Source organism: Trichosurus vulpecula, chromosome 1 (assembly GCF_011100635.1).
Source record: "Trichosurus vulpecula isolate mTriVul1 chromosome 1, mTriVul1.pri, whole genome shotgun sequence".
In the NCBI taxonomy this organism is placed as follows: domain Eukaryota; kingdom Metazoa; phylum Chordata; class Mammalia; order Diprotodontia; family Phalangeridae; genus Trichosurus; species Trichosurus vulpecula.
In genome coordinates, this window is record NC_050573.1 from 32,522,076 (window position 1) to 32,539,266 (window position 17,191).

The window sequence follows — 17,191 nt, forward strand, 5'->3', positions numbered from 1 at the left end:
AAACCTAGACAAAATACATTTTGAGTGGGAGGGAAACGAGCAAAGGAAGGCCTTAGGAGCAGCTTGAGATTCCATGAGGCAGAGATAAAGCGTTAGCTGTATAACCAAAGACAAGCTGCTTCACATCTTAAAGCCTCAGTTTCCTCATCTGTAAAATGACACTTCTGGTACCTAACGACCCCCCAGGGCTGTTGTGAGTCTCAATTGAGATAGTGTGTATAAATTGTTTGCAAACCTTGAGGTTTGAGAGAGAAAACTGTTACTACTATGAAGGGAATTATGACTTTCATATTAATGATATGATATTTATAAGGAACATACTAATAATTTAGATTTCTCAGAGCTGCCTCTTTTGACTTGGACATCAGAAGCTTACAATGCAGCTTGAGATGATCAATGAAACCGTTAACAATGCTCTCACAATCACTGCTTTATGGTGCCTGTGTACGTTAAGCAAAGTGAATCAAAGATTGTAGGACCTATTCCCATCACAGAACTCTGGTCCTTTGCCCCACCAAGTAATGACCCCCAAAGATGTGAAACAATACTGTTCTCATAGGACTCCAGAAGACCTGTGTTGTCCTGCACTCATAGGCTTGTCATGGGAAGCCGCTCAGGTCCTGGAAATGATTGTTTTCTAATCCATCTTCCCCCACCCCCTTCCCCACTTGTGATTTATGTATATAAGCTGTGCCTTTACTCCAACATGGGGAACATTCCTCACTCCAAAAGTAATTTATTAATCTGTTATTTGTTTCCTGGCATTCCCGTCTCTGGTCTGCCCCAACTACATTTAAAATTCTGTTAACACTACTCAAGAGCCCAAACTCTGGGTAGTAAAAGAGCCCTAAAACCGGAATCAGAAGACCTAGGTCCAATCAATCAACAGACATTTATCAAGCCCTTGCTAAGTGCCAGGCACTGTGCTAGGTGCTGGGCTAGATAAAGACCATCAATCAACAAGTACTTATGGTGGCACAGTAGACAGAACCCCAGGCCTGGAGTCCAGAAGACCTGGATTCAAATCCAGACTCAGACAACTCCTACCTGGGTGACTCTGGGCAAGTCACTAAACCCTGTTTGCCTCAGTTTCCTCATCTGTAAAATGAGCTGGAGAAGGAAATAAATGGGAAAGCACTCCAGAATCTCTTCCAAGAAAACCCCAAATGGGGTCATAAGAGTTAGACATGACCAAACGACAACAGCATGTACCAGGCACTGTGCTAGGCACTGGGGACATGAGGACAAAGAGGGAAGCAATCCTATTTACATGAAGGAACTGGGGTTTGAGATCCATATCAGTCATTTACAGAGCCATGTGACCTTCACTAAGTCACTCTCCCCTTCTCAGGGCCTCAGTCTCCTCCTTCGTAAAATGAGGAGGTTGGGCTGGATGACACCTGAGGTCCCTTCTAGCTGGAGCTCTGTGGTCCTATGAGGAAGTCTCTCTGCCTCTCTAGGCCTCAGTTTCCTTCTCTGAAAAATGAGGGCAGTCGGACTTAATAGCCTCTGAGGTCCCTCCTGGCTCTGACATTCTGGGATTCTGATTCTTCCCTTCATCTCTCATTTTCCTGTTCACTAGCAAATCCAGCAGAGGGCAGGCAAGGAAAGGCACAGCTGAAGAAAACACACTTGGTCTTTCTTAAGCAGCCCTGCTCCCAGCCCTTCCCACCCCACCCCACCCCACCCCAGGGAAATCAGGGCAAGGTCAAATGCTGCAGAGAAACCAAGAAGAATGAGGTTTGCCAAAGGGCCATTAGATTTGGCAATGAAGAGATCACTGGTGATTTCTTGTTATTCTGGGCACATGATCCACCCTCTCCCAGCTTTGTTGCCTTCTTTCTTACCAGATGGCCCCCATGCCTGGAATGCTCTCCTTGCCTTTGCCTCCCAGCTTCACTAACTTACTTCAAGACTCGGCTCAAATTTTATCTTCTGCAAGAGGTCTTTCCTGGTCTCCCCTCTCATGTCTTTGCCTTGTTCCCCAAATGCTAGTGTCTCTCCTCTGAGATTACCTCCCATCTATTCTGGTAATCTCTGGGTAGCTAGGTGGCACAGTGGATAGAGTGCCAAGCCTAGAGTCAGGAAGACCAGAGTTCAAATCTGTCCTCAGACACTTAGTAGCTGTATGACCCTAGGAAAGTCACTAAACCCTATTTGCCTCAGTTTCCTCATCTATAAAATGAACTAGAGAAAGAAATGGCAAACCACTCTGGTATGTTTGCCAAGAAAACCCCAAATGGGGTCACAAAAAATCAGACATGACTGAAATAACTGGACATCAACGCCGGTAATCTAGTTATTTGCATGTGTCTCTCCCACTAAAATGTGAGCTCACTGAGGGCAAGGACCTTGTCTTTGCCTTTTTTCTGTATCCCCTGTACTGAACACATAATATGCATTTAATAAATGCTTATTGAGTGATATTGACTGACTTTAATGGTGGACGGTGGGGTTGGATCCTGGGTTCCAGCCTGGCCTCTGCCTCTTACTGAATGCATGACTTTGGTCAATCATATTTCATATACATATACACACACATATATGTATGCATACACATGTGTGTGTATATATATGCGTGTACATGTATGTATGTGTGTATGTATAGATAGATTTTTTTTTTTACAGTAGTAGTAGAACTTCCCTTATCTCCCTTAAGGAGTTTTCCTACAACCTCATAACAAAGTAGGAAGAAATTCCTTCATTACCCTGAGAAGCTTTTTGGCCCTGCCCATTGGATGAGGGCACCTGACGTCATACAGGATACAACTAGTAACTGCCTGAGAGACTCAGTTATGCCCCTTGAGCTTATATAAAAAAGTCATTAAGTAGTTGTTTATGGGGGGGAATTCCTTTGCTTGGGGAGGAGATCCATGTGCTGAGGGGAATTTCTCTCCCTCCTCCCCCTACCCATCAGTCATGGCAGAGCTATCTTAACCCTAACTCTAACCCTAACCCTAGGGTTCAGCAGCTGGAAAGTTCTTTCTAGTCAGCTGTAGAGGAAGAATGTGGACCCTTTGCTGGGACTGATAAAACCAACTCCTCTACCTAAGTATAAATGTGAGTCTTGGCTCCCTTTATGTGGTCCAATAAAACCCCTGCTTTCTTTGACCCAGACTCCTCCCATTGCCCTCCTTTAAAGAGGACAGAAACTGGACTTTTTGGCTCATTCCACTCTCCATCTACTGCTCTGCCTGGTTTTAACTCCATGGAACAAGATGCTTCTGGGCCTAGTACCCCCTGTTCTCCTCCTCACTCCTCAGCTTTTCTGTTCTCTTTTTTTTTTCTTTCTTTTTTTTAGAGGGGGGAAGGCAGGGCAATTGGGCAATTGTGTGTCTTGCCCAAGGTCACACAGCTAGTAAGTGTGTCAAGTATCTGAGGCTGGATTTGAACTCAGGTCCTCCTGACTCCAGGGCCAGTGCTCTACTCACTGTGCCACTTAGCTGCCCCTTCTGTTCTCTTTTGTGTGCTATTTTCCCCCATTAGACTGCAAGCTCCTTGAGCCCAGGGACTGTCTTTTTAAAAATTACTGTATCCCCAGAACTAAGCACAATGCCTGGCACATGGTAGGCACTTAATAAATGTTTCTTGGATTGGACTATTTGATTATTGGATTGATCCTCCTCAAACTGTTACTTTTCTCTGTAAGCATCTAAGGCCCCAGGGTGGGGTGGGACATCTGAGAGTAAGGTAAGGGTCTCACTGTGAGGTTGATGCTTCAGTTTGGGTCAATCCCGAGGGATTGGTTCCTCACATGGTAAATTCCAAGGTTTTTTGTGGGTTCCAACCCTCTCCCCAAGAAGATGGAGCTTCTATTGTAATAACAAAAATAAAAAATAACATTTATAAAGTGCTTTAAGGTTTACCAAGCCCTTTATAGACACTTTCTGATATGATTGTGGCAACAATGGAGATTGGAACTGGATTGGGAATCAGGAACCTGAGTTCGGATCCTGATTCTACCGTTTTCTCTCTGTATGACAAGTCACTTTTCCCTCAGTTTCCTTGTCTGTAAAACAAGCAAGTTGTATTAGATGGCCCCTAATATCCCTCCCAGCTCTAGACCTGTGACCAACCCCATGAGGTAGGTACTGTGGGTATCAGTATTCCCATTTTACTGATGGCTCAGGGAGGTGAAATGATTTACCCAGAGCCACACAACTAGTAATTTTCTGAGGCAGGATCTGAATTCTAGTCTTCCTGATGTCAAGTCAAGTCAAGGGTGTTAGCCTTTGCACCACACTGTCTCTGGTCTCTATGGAAGAGAAGTCCATTGGGGGGCCTGACCTGACCAATGGTGATGAAGACAGTCGGGAGTATTCCTCAGTATAGATTAGACTCAAGGGGAATCTGGGGGAGGATCGCTCCAGCTATGGGGACCTCCTGAAGAATGGGACAACTCCACCCCTGCCCCCCTGCCCTTGCTTTCCTCCTAAAGCAGGAAGGACTTTAGTCAGAGAGGCTTCTAGTGAAGTGATTCCTCTGATTAAGAGAATACAATTAGGCTAGAAAGAGGCAGCAAACTGCTAATTATCCTGGGAAGACCCACATGGGAGCATGCAATTCCCTGGGGCTCATGGAAAAGACTGGCTTTGAGGACATTTGCATTTAATGCTATTCCCTGCTGTGATCATCCTGGTTGTGTCTCATTCTGTTCACCTGTATGTACAAAAGCATTGTACAGTATGAAGAGAATCCTTCTCTGGTGGACCATATGGTGAGATGCTGCTGCTACAGGATCCCCTGCTCCCCCAAGAGCTCCCACACCTGCTTCCCCAAACAGGGATACACTGCCAGCTATAAGGGGAAGGGGGAGGGGGGAAGAAAGAACATCAGCCTAGGAGGCTGTCAAATGATGGAAGATATGGGCCCCTATCCAACTCAAGAATTCAGCTAACTTTCATTAAGTACCCAAAGATAAAAGCAAATTAGCCCTACTCTCAAAGAGCTTACATTCTACTTTGAGCTCAAACATTCCCTGTTCTAAGGCCCCTCCCAGCCCTGACATTCCCTGTTCTAAGGCCCCTCCGTGTGCTGACACTCTCTGTTCTAAGGCTCCTCCCTGCTCTGACATTCTGTTCCAAGGCCCCTCCCAGCCCTGACATTCCCTGTTCTAAGGACTCTTCCCAACTCTGACATCCCCTGTTCTAAGGCCCCTCCCAGCCCTGACATTCTCTGTTCTAAGGCCCCTCCCAGCCCTGACATTCCCTGTTCCAAGGCCCCTCCTTGTGCTGACACTCTCTGTTCTAAGGCTCCTCCTTGCTCTGACATTCTGTTCCAAGGTCCCTCCCAGCTCTGACATTCCCTGTTCTAAGGACTCTCCCAACTCTGACATCCCCTGTTCTAAGGCCCCTCCCAGCCCTGACATCCCCTGTTTTAAGGCATTTCACAGCTCTGAGGGTTCTCTAAGGTTCTTCTTGGCATGCAACAATTCTACCATGAGGAGAAAGAGGCTGGGACTAAGGAGGCACCACCAGAGACTTGTCATTTCCCTCTTTAATCCATCCCCAGTGCTTTGTTTATTCTTCCCTACCTTCCTGCCTTTTCCACCACCATTCACTCCCTCCTGGCAATTCCCTCCCAGCTCTCTTCTGTCCCTGCCCAGATCCTTCAAGGTCTAACTTGTTCAACAGAGACTAGAGATCATTTTCGTTGTACCTGTCTCATGGTCCATGTCCCTGTGACACAGCGGAAAGAGAGACAGACTAGAAATCAAGAGAGAACACATCCATTGTCTCTGATATTGGTCAGCCCAGTGACTCTGGGCCCATCCCCCAACCTAGCTCCATGCCTCATTTTCCTCACCTCTAAAATGGGAATAACAATGCCTCCAACCAGCTCAAAGGACTAATGTGATTATCAAATGAAATACTTGACATAAAATGCTTTGCAAACCTTACATCACCATATGCCTGTGCTATAAGGGAAAGAATACTGGCTTTACACTCTCAGGCCTGAATTTGAAATCTGCTGTGGTCCCTTCCTGTATGACCTTGGGCATGTCCCTCTGTCTCTCTGCGCCTCAGTTTCCTAAGTTGTAAAATAAGAGAGTTGAATTTGATGGCCTCTGTGCTCCCTTCCAGCTCTAAATCTATGACATTATCATCATCGATCACCATCATTATTATTTGGGTTGGTTTCTTACCCCATATTAAACAGTAAGCTTTAATTACTGAATTGTTAATTTTAATTAATATATATCATTTGTAATATAATATTTAATTAACATTAATTATTAAACAGTAAGATGCCAGGGACTGTGTCTTAGCTAAGCTTTGTATCTCTCCTACCTCTGAGCAATTCTCTGCACATAGTAGGCACTTAGTAAATGTTTATTGGTTGATTAACTCTCCTGTGAGCCCATAGGTAACTTGAGGGAAGGGACTGTGTTTGACATGTCTTTGTATCTCCTAAAGCAGAGGCTTGAACATTGTAGGGGCTCAGAAAATATTTAGGGAAAGCATTTAATAAACACTTGTTGACTGACTAAATAAATGAATGAATGAAATCTTCCCAGACCTCTTCTGAGCTTTTCTGATTCTCATTCGCTCATTTGACCCTTAGCATAGTCTGTCTCATTTTCCTATGCAAATTCTCCCTGGTCCACTGTTGAGAACTGGACACAGAAGATCTGGGTTCAAGAAAGTAGGATCTCAAGTCAAGAGAGAACTGGGTTCAAATCCTGCCTCTGCCTCTTGCTAGACATGTGGCTTAGGGAAGGACATTTTACCATTTGAACTCTCAGTTTTTTTAATCTGTAAAATCTGTCAGAATCCTTATGTCCCTTCCAGTCCAGGCTCAGTTTCAATTCCTCCTCCCTATGGTTAGTACTCCCCCTCCTGAAATTACTTCATTTTTGCTTATCTGCAGACACTTTGCTTCCTTTTACAGAATATAAGCTCCTTGAGGGCAAAGACTGTTTCCTTTTCTATTCTATCCCCAGTGCCCAGCACAGTGTAGGAGGTAGAAAAGAAATAGTAAGCATGTAATCAGTCTTGGTGAATTGAACTAGCTCACAGGGATGACCCGCTCCAGGCAGATGTTGAAATTCTTCTTCTGATTAGGCTTCAGTTTCTTCAGGGAGAATCGGGTTTCCCCAATGAACTCATTGTGGCCAAACTTGTCTTCATCACAGACAGAAATCCTAAGATAAAAATGATAGCAATAATTATGAATGATGATAATAATAGAGATCAAACACTGGACAAAAACTTAATGAAGCATGCTCTGTTCAGTGATCTGTGCTGGGAGCTCAGGAAGGAAACATGAGACAATGCCTGCCCTCAAGGTGTTGACAGTCTAGTAAATGATAACAATTGACATTTACATGGACCTTTCTTGTCATAAAGCACTTTATGTAAGTTGTAGCATTGAATGCTCACAACCACCCCATGGGATGAAAGGACAGGCATTACTGTCCTCATTTTACAGATAGGTAAACTGAGGCCCACAGAGGGGAGGTGAGTTGCTCAGTCACACAGCTAGTGAATGGTCACTGGATTCTATTTGGGATTCAGTTGAAAAAAGATAAGGATAGGAATAGGCACTGGATTCTTGATTTCGTTATTACAGGGAACTCTCTTGTGAGGAAACTCCCTCTACAAATGCAGACTGGCACCTTCTCTGCCCGAAGTTGCCTGGAGCATTAAGAGAGCAAGTGACTTGGCCCACATCACACTGTGAGTTTGTGTCAGAAGTGGAACTTGAACCCAGTACTTCCTGGCTTCAAGGCTGGTTCTCTATACACCTTGATAGGTAGAAAGAGATCATGAGGTTATAGATTTAGAGTTGGAGGAGATTGTTAAAGTCATCTCGGCCAAAGGTGTCAAAGAGGAGGCTGGCCCAAATGTGGCAGAACCATATTAAAATGTAAACAAACAGATAAGTACAATAACAATTTTTTTTAAAAACGAACAATAAATAAATCCAAAACAAAAATAAATAAAAACAATAATAACAAAATAAATAAAAATATAATATAACATAGATAATGTTAATATGTGGTTTTCTGAGCCAATATGTTTCTGGCAGGGAACCTTATGGATAGCTTAGTGGCCCCTGTTTTTGTTTGAGTTTGACATCACTGAACTAGTCCAACTCCTTTATTTTGTAGAGAAGAAAACTGAAATCTGGAAAGTTGGAGGCATGGTTCAAATTCTATCAGTAAGAAGTAGCAGTGCCAAGATTTGAACCCAACTCTTCTGATTCCAAATCTATTGCGCTTTCTACAACACTCTCCACTTCCCCTAGCACTGGCTAGACTGGATAGAGACAAGAAAGGGTGGTTAAAATCCTAAACTGGCTAATCATTCCCTATGTGACCTTGGACAATGCAATAATTCAATTTAATTTGTAATTAATTTTGTAAAAGTTGAGGCTCGGTCTCCATGTTCTGCCCAGGCTGGAAGGGCAGCAGCCACTGGTCATAGGCACATAAGCTTTGTTCTGCCCTTTTTCTAAGTCAGACTGGTTTGCTCCTCCTTAGGTGGCCTCGCGTCCCCTTGCTCCGGAAGGCTCGCCATATTGGTGCCAGACTGAATGAGAACATCTGATCGGCCATAGCCTCACCGCAGGTCAGAACTCTTGGGCTCAAGTGAACCACCAGCCTCATCCTCCCCAGTAGCAGGGAGATTAGGCATGTTCTATCATGCTCAGCTCAACAATTCAATTTTTTTGAAATACATTAAGGGTCAGCTAGGTGGCACAGTGGATAGAGCACTGGCCCTGGAGTTAGGAGCACCTGAGTTCAAATCCAGCCTCAGACACTTACTAGCTGTGTGACTCTGGGCAAGTCACTTAACCCCAACTGCCTCCAGAAAAAAATGTAGTAAGAGCTTACTATATGCCAGGTACTGTGCCAGGCATTGGGGATAGAAAGGCAAAAAGTCAACTGCCCTCAAAAAGCATACATTCTACTAAAGGAATAGAGCATTTATGCAGAGAAGTGAATAGGAGATGATCTGGAGATATTACTAAGAACTAAAGACATCAGGAAAGTCCCTTTAGTAGATCAGTTTGGTTAGAACGCGCAGGGTGTTCCAAAAGTCTGGATACAAAGGCAAAAATGCATATTTTCAAGAAAGGAAATGAATGAAATTTTCAACAACATTTTATTTAATTAGCATATTAACAAATAACATCTTCAATCTGATTTCCATCATTTGTGATGCAAAGGTTGATGCGCTTTGCAAGATTCATGTGAACTCAATGCAGTAACTCCACACTGCCGTCAATTTTAGCACATTCACTCTTTATGCATTCAATCAAGTGTGCTGCATCTGTGATTTTCATTGAGTACACCTTCTCCTTTAGAATACCCCTGAAGAAGAAGTCAAGGGGGCTAAGGTCTGTTAATGTTCCAAATATTTCAAAATATGCATTCTTTGCCTATGTGCCCAGACTTTAGGGACACCCTATAACATATTTATCATTGTTTTTTTGGTTTTGGAGGGGAGAGGGTGTAGGGAATTGGACCCATGGCTCCATCAGGATAGAGAACTCCCAGTGCAGAAACTCTGTCTACCGATGCAGATTGGCAACTATAGTTTATAATTTATAAGTTTATAATATATAATATATATCATATAATATATAAGTTTATAATATAGTTATATATTTGTAAGTTTATAGTTTTATAATTTATAGTCTTAAAGGGTGGCCTGAGGCAACCAAGAGATTAAGTGACCTGTCTAGAGTGAGAGAAATGGCTATTTCTCTCTTAAATTAATAATCGATTATTGAATTAGGACTAAGGTTTCTTTCCTTTCTATTTCCTCATTAAGAAATCAGCCCCTGTAGGTTATTCAGCCAACCTCTGAAGTGCAGGCTAATAATGAGACGAAATCCCAACTGGGAAAATTGAGATCTGCTCAAAAGGCAAAGAGATGTTGGTCCAGGTGAATTCTGTCCTATTGTGTTTTAGTCAGACAGATCTTGCTGCAGTAGATTCCTTTTTGTCTAGATTGCCCTAGAAGGGGTAGTCTGGGCAGAGATAAGTCTTTTTGTCTAAGACTGAGTGATCAGAGCCATTTCCCCCAGCCTCTCATTAGAATAAACCCATTTCTCATTATGATATTCATTCTCTTGTTAATTGTTAACCAATCAGAGTTGATTGCTGCCTGTTGGGAACACCCACTCTTCCAAGGGCATATAAGCATTGAGAGGCCTGTTATGTTTCGTTTTTGGTTTACGAGAGATGGCAAAATGACTATCCTTTTATTAACTATTTGCTAAACATGATTAATAACATGATTATTTATCCAGAAATTATGTCTCTCAAATTTTTTTATATGTCACAAGAGTCACAACAGACAGCATGCATCAGACCTGAATACAGGTCTCCTTAACTCAGAGACCAGCTCCCTATCCCCTCTGCATAATGCATAAAGAGGAATATAGATTTGATTCAGATGTTGGAAGGCTTCCAATGCCAGGCTGTATATTATTCAGGTAGAATAGGGAGCCACAGCAGGAGAGAGACATGTGCATTAGGAAGATGATTTTGGCAGTTATGTGGACAATGGACTGGAGGATGAGGGAGGGAATGGAAGCAAGACCAACTAGGAGATTATTGTAATAGTCCAGGCAAAAGGTGATGTGGGTCTGAACTAGGGTGGTAGTTATGTGGGAGGGGAAAGAAATGCAAGAGATGTGGTTGGGGGGGTAGAATCAACAAGGCTTGGCAACTGATTGGATATGGGGAGTGAGGGAGGGGGCGGAATCTGGGATACCACTCACATTTCAAACTTGGGCTACTAGCTCTATCAGGCCCAAGAAGACCCCAGCCCAGCCCTGACCCTGATCCCAAATGACCCCAGTTCCACTCTTCCTCTCCTCCTCAGAATCCTCCTTTCTTCTTCCTCACCTCCTCCTCTTCTTTCCCCACCTACCTTAGGGTCTTCCTTTGCATGTCCTCATCGGTGATGCCATGATAGACCAGGGTTTCATTCCAGATGGGATTTCGTGTATTCCTCAGAGTTTTTGTCCTTAACTTGTTGGACTATGATCAAAGAGGAAAACATGGACTTTCAACTTGGTGTGGTGTCAGACCATGGAACCCACCTCTTACAGGAATTCTCTGAACAAGGCTCCAGGATGCTCCCAATATCTTCTAAAATGGATTCTATTCCTCACCCACCTACCCATCCTCCCAAGGATAGAGCCCTGGATGGGATGTCTGTACCTTTTCCTATTTTGTCTATATCTTTTCCTATGACCACAGGCAAATGATTTTACAACGATAAGCCTCAGTTTTCTCCTCTGAAAAAGGAAGGTTAGAGTTCAAGGGGACCTTAACAAACTAACCTAAGATCCTCCAACAAGAATAACTCACTATTTTTAAAAAAGCACTTTAAGGTATAGAAAGTAGTTTCACTTCAAGAGCCCTGGGAGGTACATTGGTTGGTTGTCCTTTTTTCTTGAAGAGGACCAAAATGGCATCACTATGTTGGGGTCAAAGTACAATGTGTCCCACTGTGGCTGGTTAGACCAATGTGAGTTTGGAGGGCTTTACCACAGGTCAGGCACAATATGAACATTTGGAGTGGAGATGGCTCTAAACTGATGCCTCTTCAAGGAGGTAGATACAGCAAGGGTTAACATCTCTACTTTACAGATGAGGAAACTGAGGGTCAGGGAAGTGAAACAGTTTGATGACGGTCATACAGAGAGTTCAGTTTGGTGTGTCATCCTTTTGGAAGGACACTGACATCCTGGAGAGCATACAGAGGAGATAGTGATGGCCTGTAAGTTATTATATGAGGAATGGGTTTAAAGATCTAGGGATGTTTAGACTGTAGAAGGGGGGACTTAGAAAAGGTCACAGAGCTGGAGCTAAAAGGATCCTGGTCATCTAGTCCACCCCTCTCACTTTTCAGATGTAGAAACTGAGGCTAGTAAAAATGAAATGACTCACCCAAGGTCACATAAGTCATAGGCATCAGAGGTGGGATTTGAACCCAAACCCTATGCATCCAGAGCCAGCTTTTTTCCCACCGTATAATGCTGCCTCCCCTACATGATAATTATCTTCAAATATTTGAAGGGCTATTAGCCTAGTTCCTCCTGGCCCCAGCGCTAGGAGCAGTGGGTGGAATGTGCAAAGAGTCATTTCTTAGCAGCTAGGCTGCCTTGGAAGGCAATGGGCTTCTCCTCAACGGAGGTCTTCAAGCAAAGAAGCTCATAGGAGCTTAGCTCAAGGGCTGGAAAGGACCTGAGAGGCCATCTAGTCCAACTCTTTCATTTTACAAATGGGGAAACTGAGGCCCAGGAAAGTGAAGAAACTTGTACATGGCCACACAGGGGAGAGATTCAAATCCACGTCTGTGGACTCCAGAACCACTGCTTTGCTTTTCATTGCACTTCTCTGACTTGGGGTTCCTGAGGCCTCTTCTGACTGAGCTTTTGTGTTTCTATGATTCTCTGAAGTGTCAAAGGTGGGATTCAAACCCAGGTCTCCTAGTCACAGTATGAGGGCTGTCTCACTAAGGGCACCGTAGGTAGCAGGCAGGTTTAGAAGACTCTTTGCTAGGTCAGTGTTGACCAGAGTGGCCACTAGGTTAACATAGCTCAATTTCCCCAGTCAAACCCTGCATATAGGAAACAGGAAGCCACCCTCAACCCAACCTTCCACCCTTCTTCCTCATTTCTCCCAGTTTCCCCAGTAGGGTCATATTTCTGGACAGAGAGCCAGGCCAGGTGGCCCAGCCTCTCTTTTTGGAGAGGGTGAAGCTTGGCTCACTCTCTCTCTCGCTCAAGGGGAGCTTCACCCCCTTGCCCTACGGCGTTATTTCTATGAACACAGGAGCTATTTTCAGGCTCTCCAGTAGCCTAGTCTTGGGCTGCTTCCAGGTCCCATCTGCTGGGGAGATGTAAAGAGGCCCCCGGCAATATGTTACCTTGCTGGCGCCAGGCAGAAGGTGCAGCTTCACATAGGGATCAGCCAGGCCATTGGAATCCATTGGTTTTAATCCCTGAAAAAGAAACAAGCCAGTGTGAGTGCTGCAGTTGGAAATGGAGGATTGGCTTATGATTCCAGGCTCTTCTGTTTGTTACTTGTGGGACCTTGGCCAAGTCATTTCACTTCTCTGGCCTCAGTTTCCTCATTTGTAAAGTGAGTAGGTTAGACTAGTCGGCCTTTAAGATCCCTTTCAGTTCTAATGCTATGATCCTAGAATAAGTTAATCATCCAATCATCATGCATCTATTGTGTGCCTGGTATGTGCCAGGCTCTGTTCTAGGAGATGGGGATTTTTGTTGTTCAGCCATTTTTCAGTTGTGTCCTTCTCTTCATGACCCCATTTGGAGTTTTCCTGGCAAAGAATCTGGAGTGGTTTGCCCTTTCCTTCTCCAGATCATTTGACAGATGAGGAAACTGAGGCAAACAGGGTTAAGTGACTTGTCCAGGGTCACCCAGCTAGTAAGTGTCTGACACTTGATTTGAACTTAAGAAGAGGAGTCATCCTGATTCCAAGCCCAGTGCCCTGTCCCCTGTACCACCTGGCTGCCTCGGGGAGATGGAGATACAAAGATTTAAAAAAATGGAACCGTCCCTGTCCTCAAGGAGCATTCTATTGGGGAAAACAACATGTGCCATCTGTTAAGTATATACCAAATAAATATAAGCTAAATTTTTTCCAGGCACCTAGGTGGTGCAGTGGATGGAGCACTCGGCCTAGAGTCAAGAAGATCTGAGTTCAAATTCTGCCTCAGACACTTACTAAGTGTGTGACTCTGGGCAAGTCACTTAACCTTTGTCTGCCTCAGTTTCCTCATCTGTAAAATGGGAACAATCCCTACCAGGATTGTTGCGAGGATCAAATGTAACAACTGTAAAGTACTTAACATAGTGACCCACACATAGTAAGTACTATACAAATGTTAAATCATTGACGATGATGATGATGGTGATGATGATGATGGGGAAGGCACTAGTAGCTGAGGGTGATCAGAAAAGGCCTCAGTAGAAGGTGGTGCCTACACTGAACTTTGGAGAAAACAAAGACTAATTCTGAAGGGCAGAGGAAGGAATCCTTTCCAGATATGAGGGGACTGACTGTACAAAAGCATGGAGGAAGAGATGGGGCATCTCATGTGAGAAACAGCTCAAAGTCCATAAAATGAAGGGAGTAAGGCAGAACAGACCCAAAGGGGTGAGGAACTTCAGTGTGAGATAGGAACACCACAGGCCCTCACATTTAATTATTAATACCTCCTGACATGTCATTTCTCAAAACATATTTACACCTACTTAGTTATCTGCAAATCATGCCCATGTGGTAAGCAGGGGAGCTGTTATTATCCTGAACAGGTTGATGATGAAACTGGGGCCTACGAAGGGGAAAGGATTTGTCCAAGGTCACACAGTGACCAGAATACCAATCCAGGTCTGCTGACTCCCAGTCCAGTTTAAAGGGGAAATTGAAAGGGAGGAAAGAGGGAGCAGAATGGGGAGGTTTTCCTCTTTCATGCAGACTGCCTCCCAGTAGTCTGTGACAGGGGGATAGAGACATCAGAGCTGTAGGTCTTTTAAGGAAGACTTTCACTCTGAGGGGCAGAGGGTGATGGAGGGATAGAACTCTGTTCAGTAGAGAGCATATTCTGGGGCCCAGTAACAAAATCCAGGAAGACAGGGCTCCTCCTTACCCATAGATATCCACAATATTTCTCCCATGTCTCCCTCCCACAACCACCCCTGGAGTTGAGGCCCCATTACCTCTTTATGGACCATTACAACAGACTCCAAGGAGGGCTTACTCGCTTTACTTCCCTTCATTCTATGGCCTTCCTGCTGTATCTCGCATGAGACATGACATCTCCTGCCTCCACTCTTGATCCCCCACACCTGGAAAATGCTCCTTCCACACCTCTGTCCTATCTTTTTTCAACACTCAACTCAAGTACCACTTTCTGATTTCTTTGCCTCAGTCTCTCCCCTCTGTCCTCCACATCGGAGGTGTCAAAATTATCTTCCAAAGTCCCAGGTCTGACCAAATCACTATTCTGCTCACAGATGTTCAGTTGCTCCCACTTGCCACTAGGATAAAATAAAAGCTTGTAAGCTTGGCATTTGAGTCCCTCCATAGTCTGGCTCTAACCTACTTCTGCAACCTTAGTTCACATTAATCCTCTTCATGCCCTCAAAATTCCAACTGAATTAGACTGTCAACTCTTCTTGGAACTGTACCTGTTATTTTCCACCCCCATACATTCTCAAGATTCCCACCCACCCACCCACCCAGGAAATTCCTTCCTTCTTCATCTCTGTCTTTTAGAACTCTTGTCTTCCTTCAAGGCTCTGCTTGGGTTTTACTTCCCCCAGAAAGCCTCCCCCTCCCATCTCCAGCTATCCATGCTCTTTCCCTCCTTCAATACTCCAATAGAACAATGCCTAGGTCTCTCCTTTGCTCATTGAACTTCCCACACTATATTACTGCAGTGGGATATTAGAGACCAGTGTCTCGTGTTCATCTTCTGAGCTCCAGTAGGACTTAGTCCCTCCCCAATTTTCAAAGGAGGCAAAAGAAGATATGAATGACTTCACAAAGTGAAGGAGAATGAGAGATATGAATGGGAGACATTGCCTCATATGCCGCTGCCACTGCTGGTGACCAATAAGCAAAATGACAGGAGAAAGAATGTAGAGACAAGAGGAAGAAGATGGTAACTGAACTCTGAAACAGATGCCAAATGGCTAGAATAACCCCTGTGGCTAAGAAGTATGCTGGTAGCAATCTGTACTTGTGTATCCTTTGCTTCACGTTATCTAATGCTTTTCTAAGAGAGCACAGACTGCACCACTGATCTTTGTTCTGCTTTCTGTTTTTCCATTTGTTTTTAATTTGAAGAAACTGATTTCTCTAAATTGGTTTCCCAGCCATCTCCACACCACACTGCTTGCAATCCTTCCATCATTCTTATCTCCCTCCCTCCCTGACTAGAGCCTTGGACTCTACTCTTGGGATGCCAGGCTCTGATAGGGCCTGGAATCAGGCCTCCACACCACTGTCCAGGGGCCTCACAACATAATGTGTACCACCAGCTCCTCTTTATGTGTTGCCTTCCCTCAATAGAAAAGAAACTCCTTGAGGGAGGAAATAACTTACTTGCTTGTATTTGTATTCCTAGCACTTGGCACAGTACCTGATACATAGTATACGCTTAATAAAGGTTCTATCTATCTATCTATCTATCTATCTATCTATCTATCACCTTATGGTCACTCATTTGAATGACACTGATTGTGTGTGTGTATGTGTGTGTGTCCTTGGGGGTTAAATAAAGCCAAGAGGGAGGAGGGATGGATAGTGATGTGTATCAAAGATTTTATACTGAAATATTTTTGATAGAAAAGCAGAGGTAGTTTCTTGTAATTGCTGAGAACACCAGCTGGCGACTCAAGATGAACAAAAGAGATTTTATTGATTTATATTTATATAAACTCCCCAGGCAGAAAACACAGAGACCTGGATTCCTTCAGGCAAAAGAACCCAAGCCAAGAGCAAGGTAAAGATTGTCCATTTCCCCTTCCCTTCCCACCTGTGCCTTGGTTTCATCCAGAGACATATTTAAATGGGAAATTCAAACCCTGCAGGTCCTGGTGGAGGGGTGTTAACTAGAGAGAAAGCCGTTCCACTAGGGAGGAGCTGGGAACACCACCACAGCTAGCTCTTCTGCTCATCCACTTTTACCTTCTGCCAGATTATACTCATCTGTGTTTATGCTGTGTCTCCCCAGTAGAAAACAAGCTCTTGAGGATAAGGAAGGTTTTACTTTTTAATTTGAGACTAGCTCAGAGGACTCAGCACATGGTGGATACCTAACCAATTTTGAATTGTTGAATCAAACCAAAAAGAGGCAGGGAAAGAAGGGGCCTTGATATGATTTTGGAGGATTAAGAACGTCCTGTTATCGAGAGAGGCTTTTAGGATAATAGACTCATTGATCTAGAGCATGAAGGAACCCTATCATGCTACAGCAAGATGTTTATAGGATAACAGGCTCGTCAATCTAGAGCTTGAAAGAACCTTATCATGTTACTGAGAGAAACTTACGGTTCATCGATCTAGAACCGGAAGAAACTCCAGAGACCATCATCTATTCCACCCCTATCATTTTAAGGATGAAGAAACTGAGTCTTAAAGAGACAAGTCAGCCAACCAACAAGCATTTATTAGGTTCTGACTCCTCTTAA

At 44.0% G+C, this 17,191-nt stretch overlaps 1 protein-coding gene across 2 annotated transcripts in view; it reads right to left on the bottom strand.

Annotated features, from left to right (window-relative positions):
* Window positions 1–17,191, bottom strand: part of RPH3A (rabphilin 3A) — a 67,647-nt gene that overhangs the window by 18,522 nt on the left and 31,934 nt on the right. For both annotated transcript variants that reach the window (XM_036741639.1, XM_036741638.1), the window contains 3 exons: window positions 12,897–12,971; window positions 10,890–10,999; window positions 7,018–7,144 (listed from right to left, as the gene is read on the bottom strand). In XM_036741639.1, the coding sequence (XP_036597534.1) occupies window positions 7,018–7,144; window positions 10,890–10,999; window positions 12,897–12,971 (312 nt within the window). The remainder of the gene's footprint in view (window positions 1–7,017; window positions 7,145–10,889; window positions 11,000–12,896; window positions 12,972–17,191) is intronic.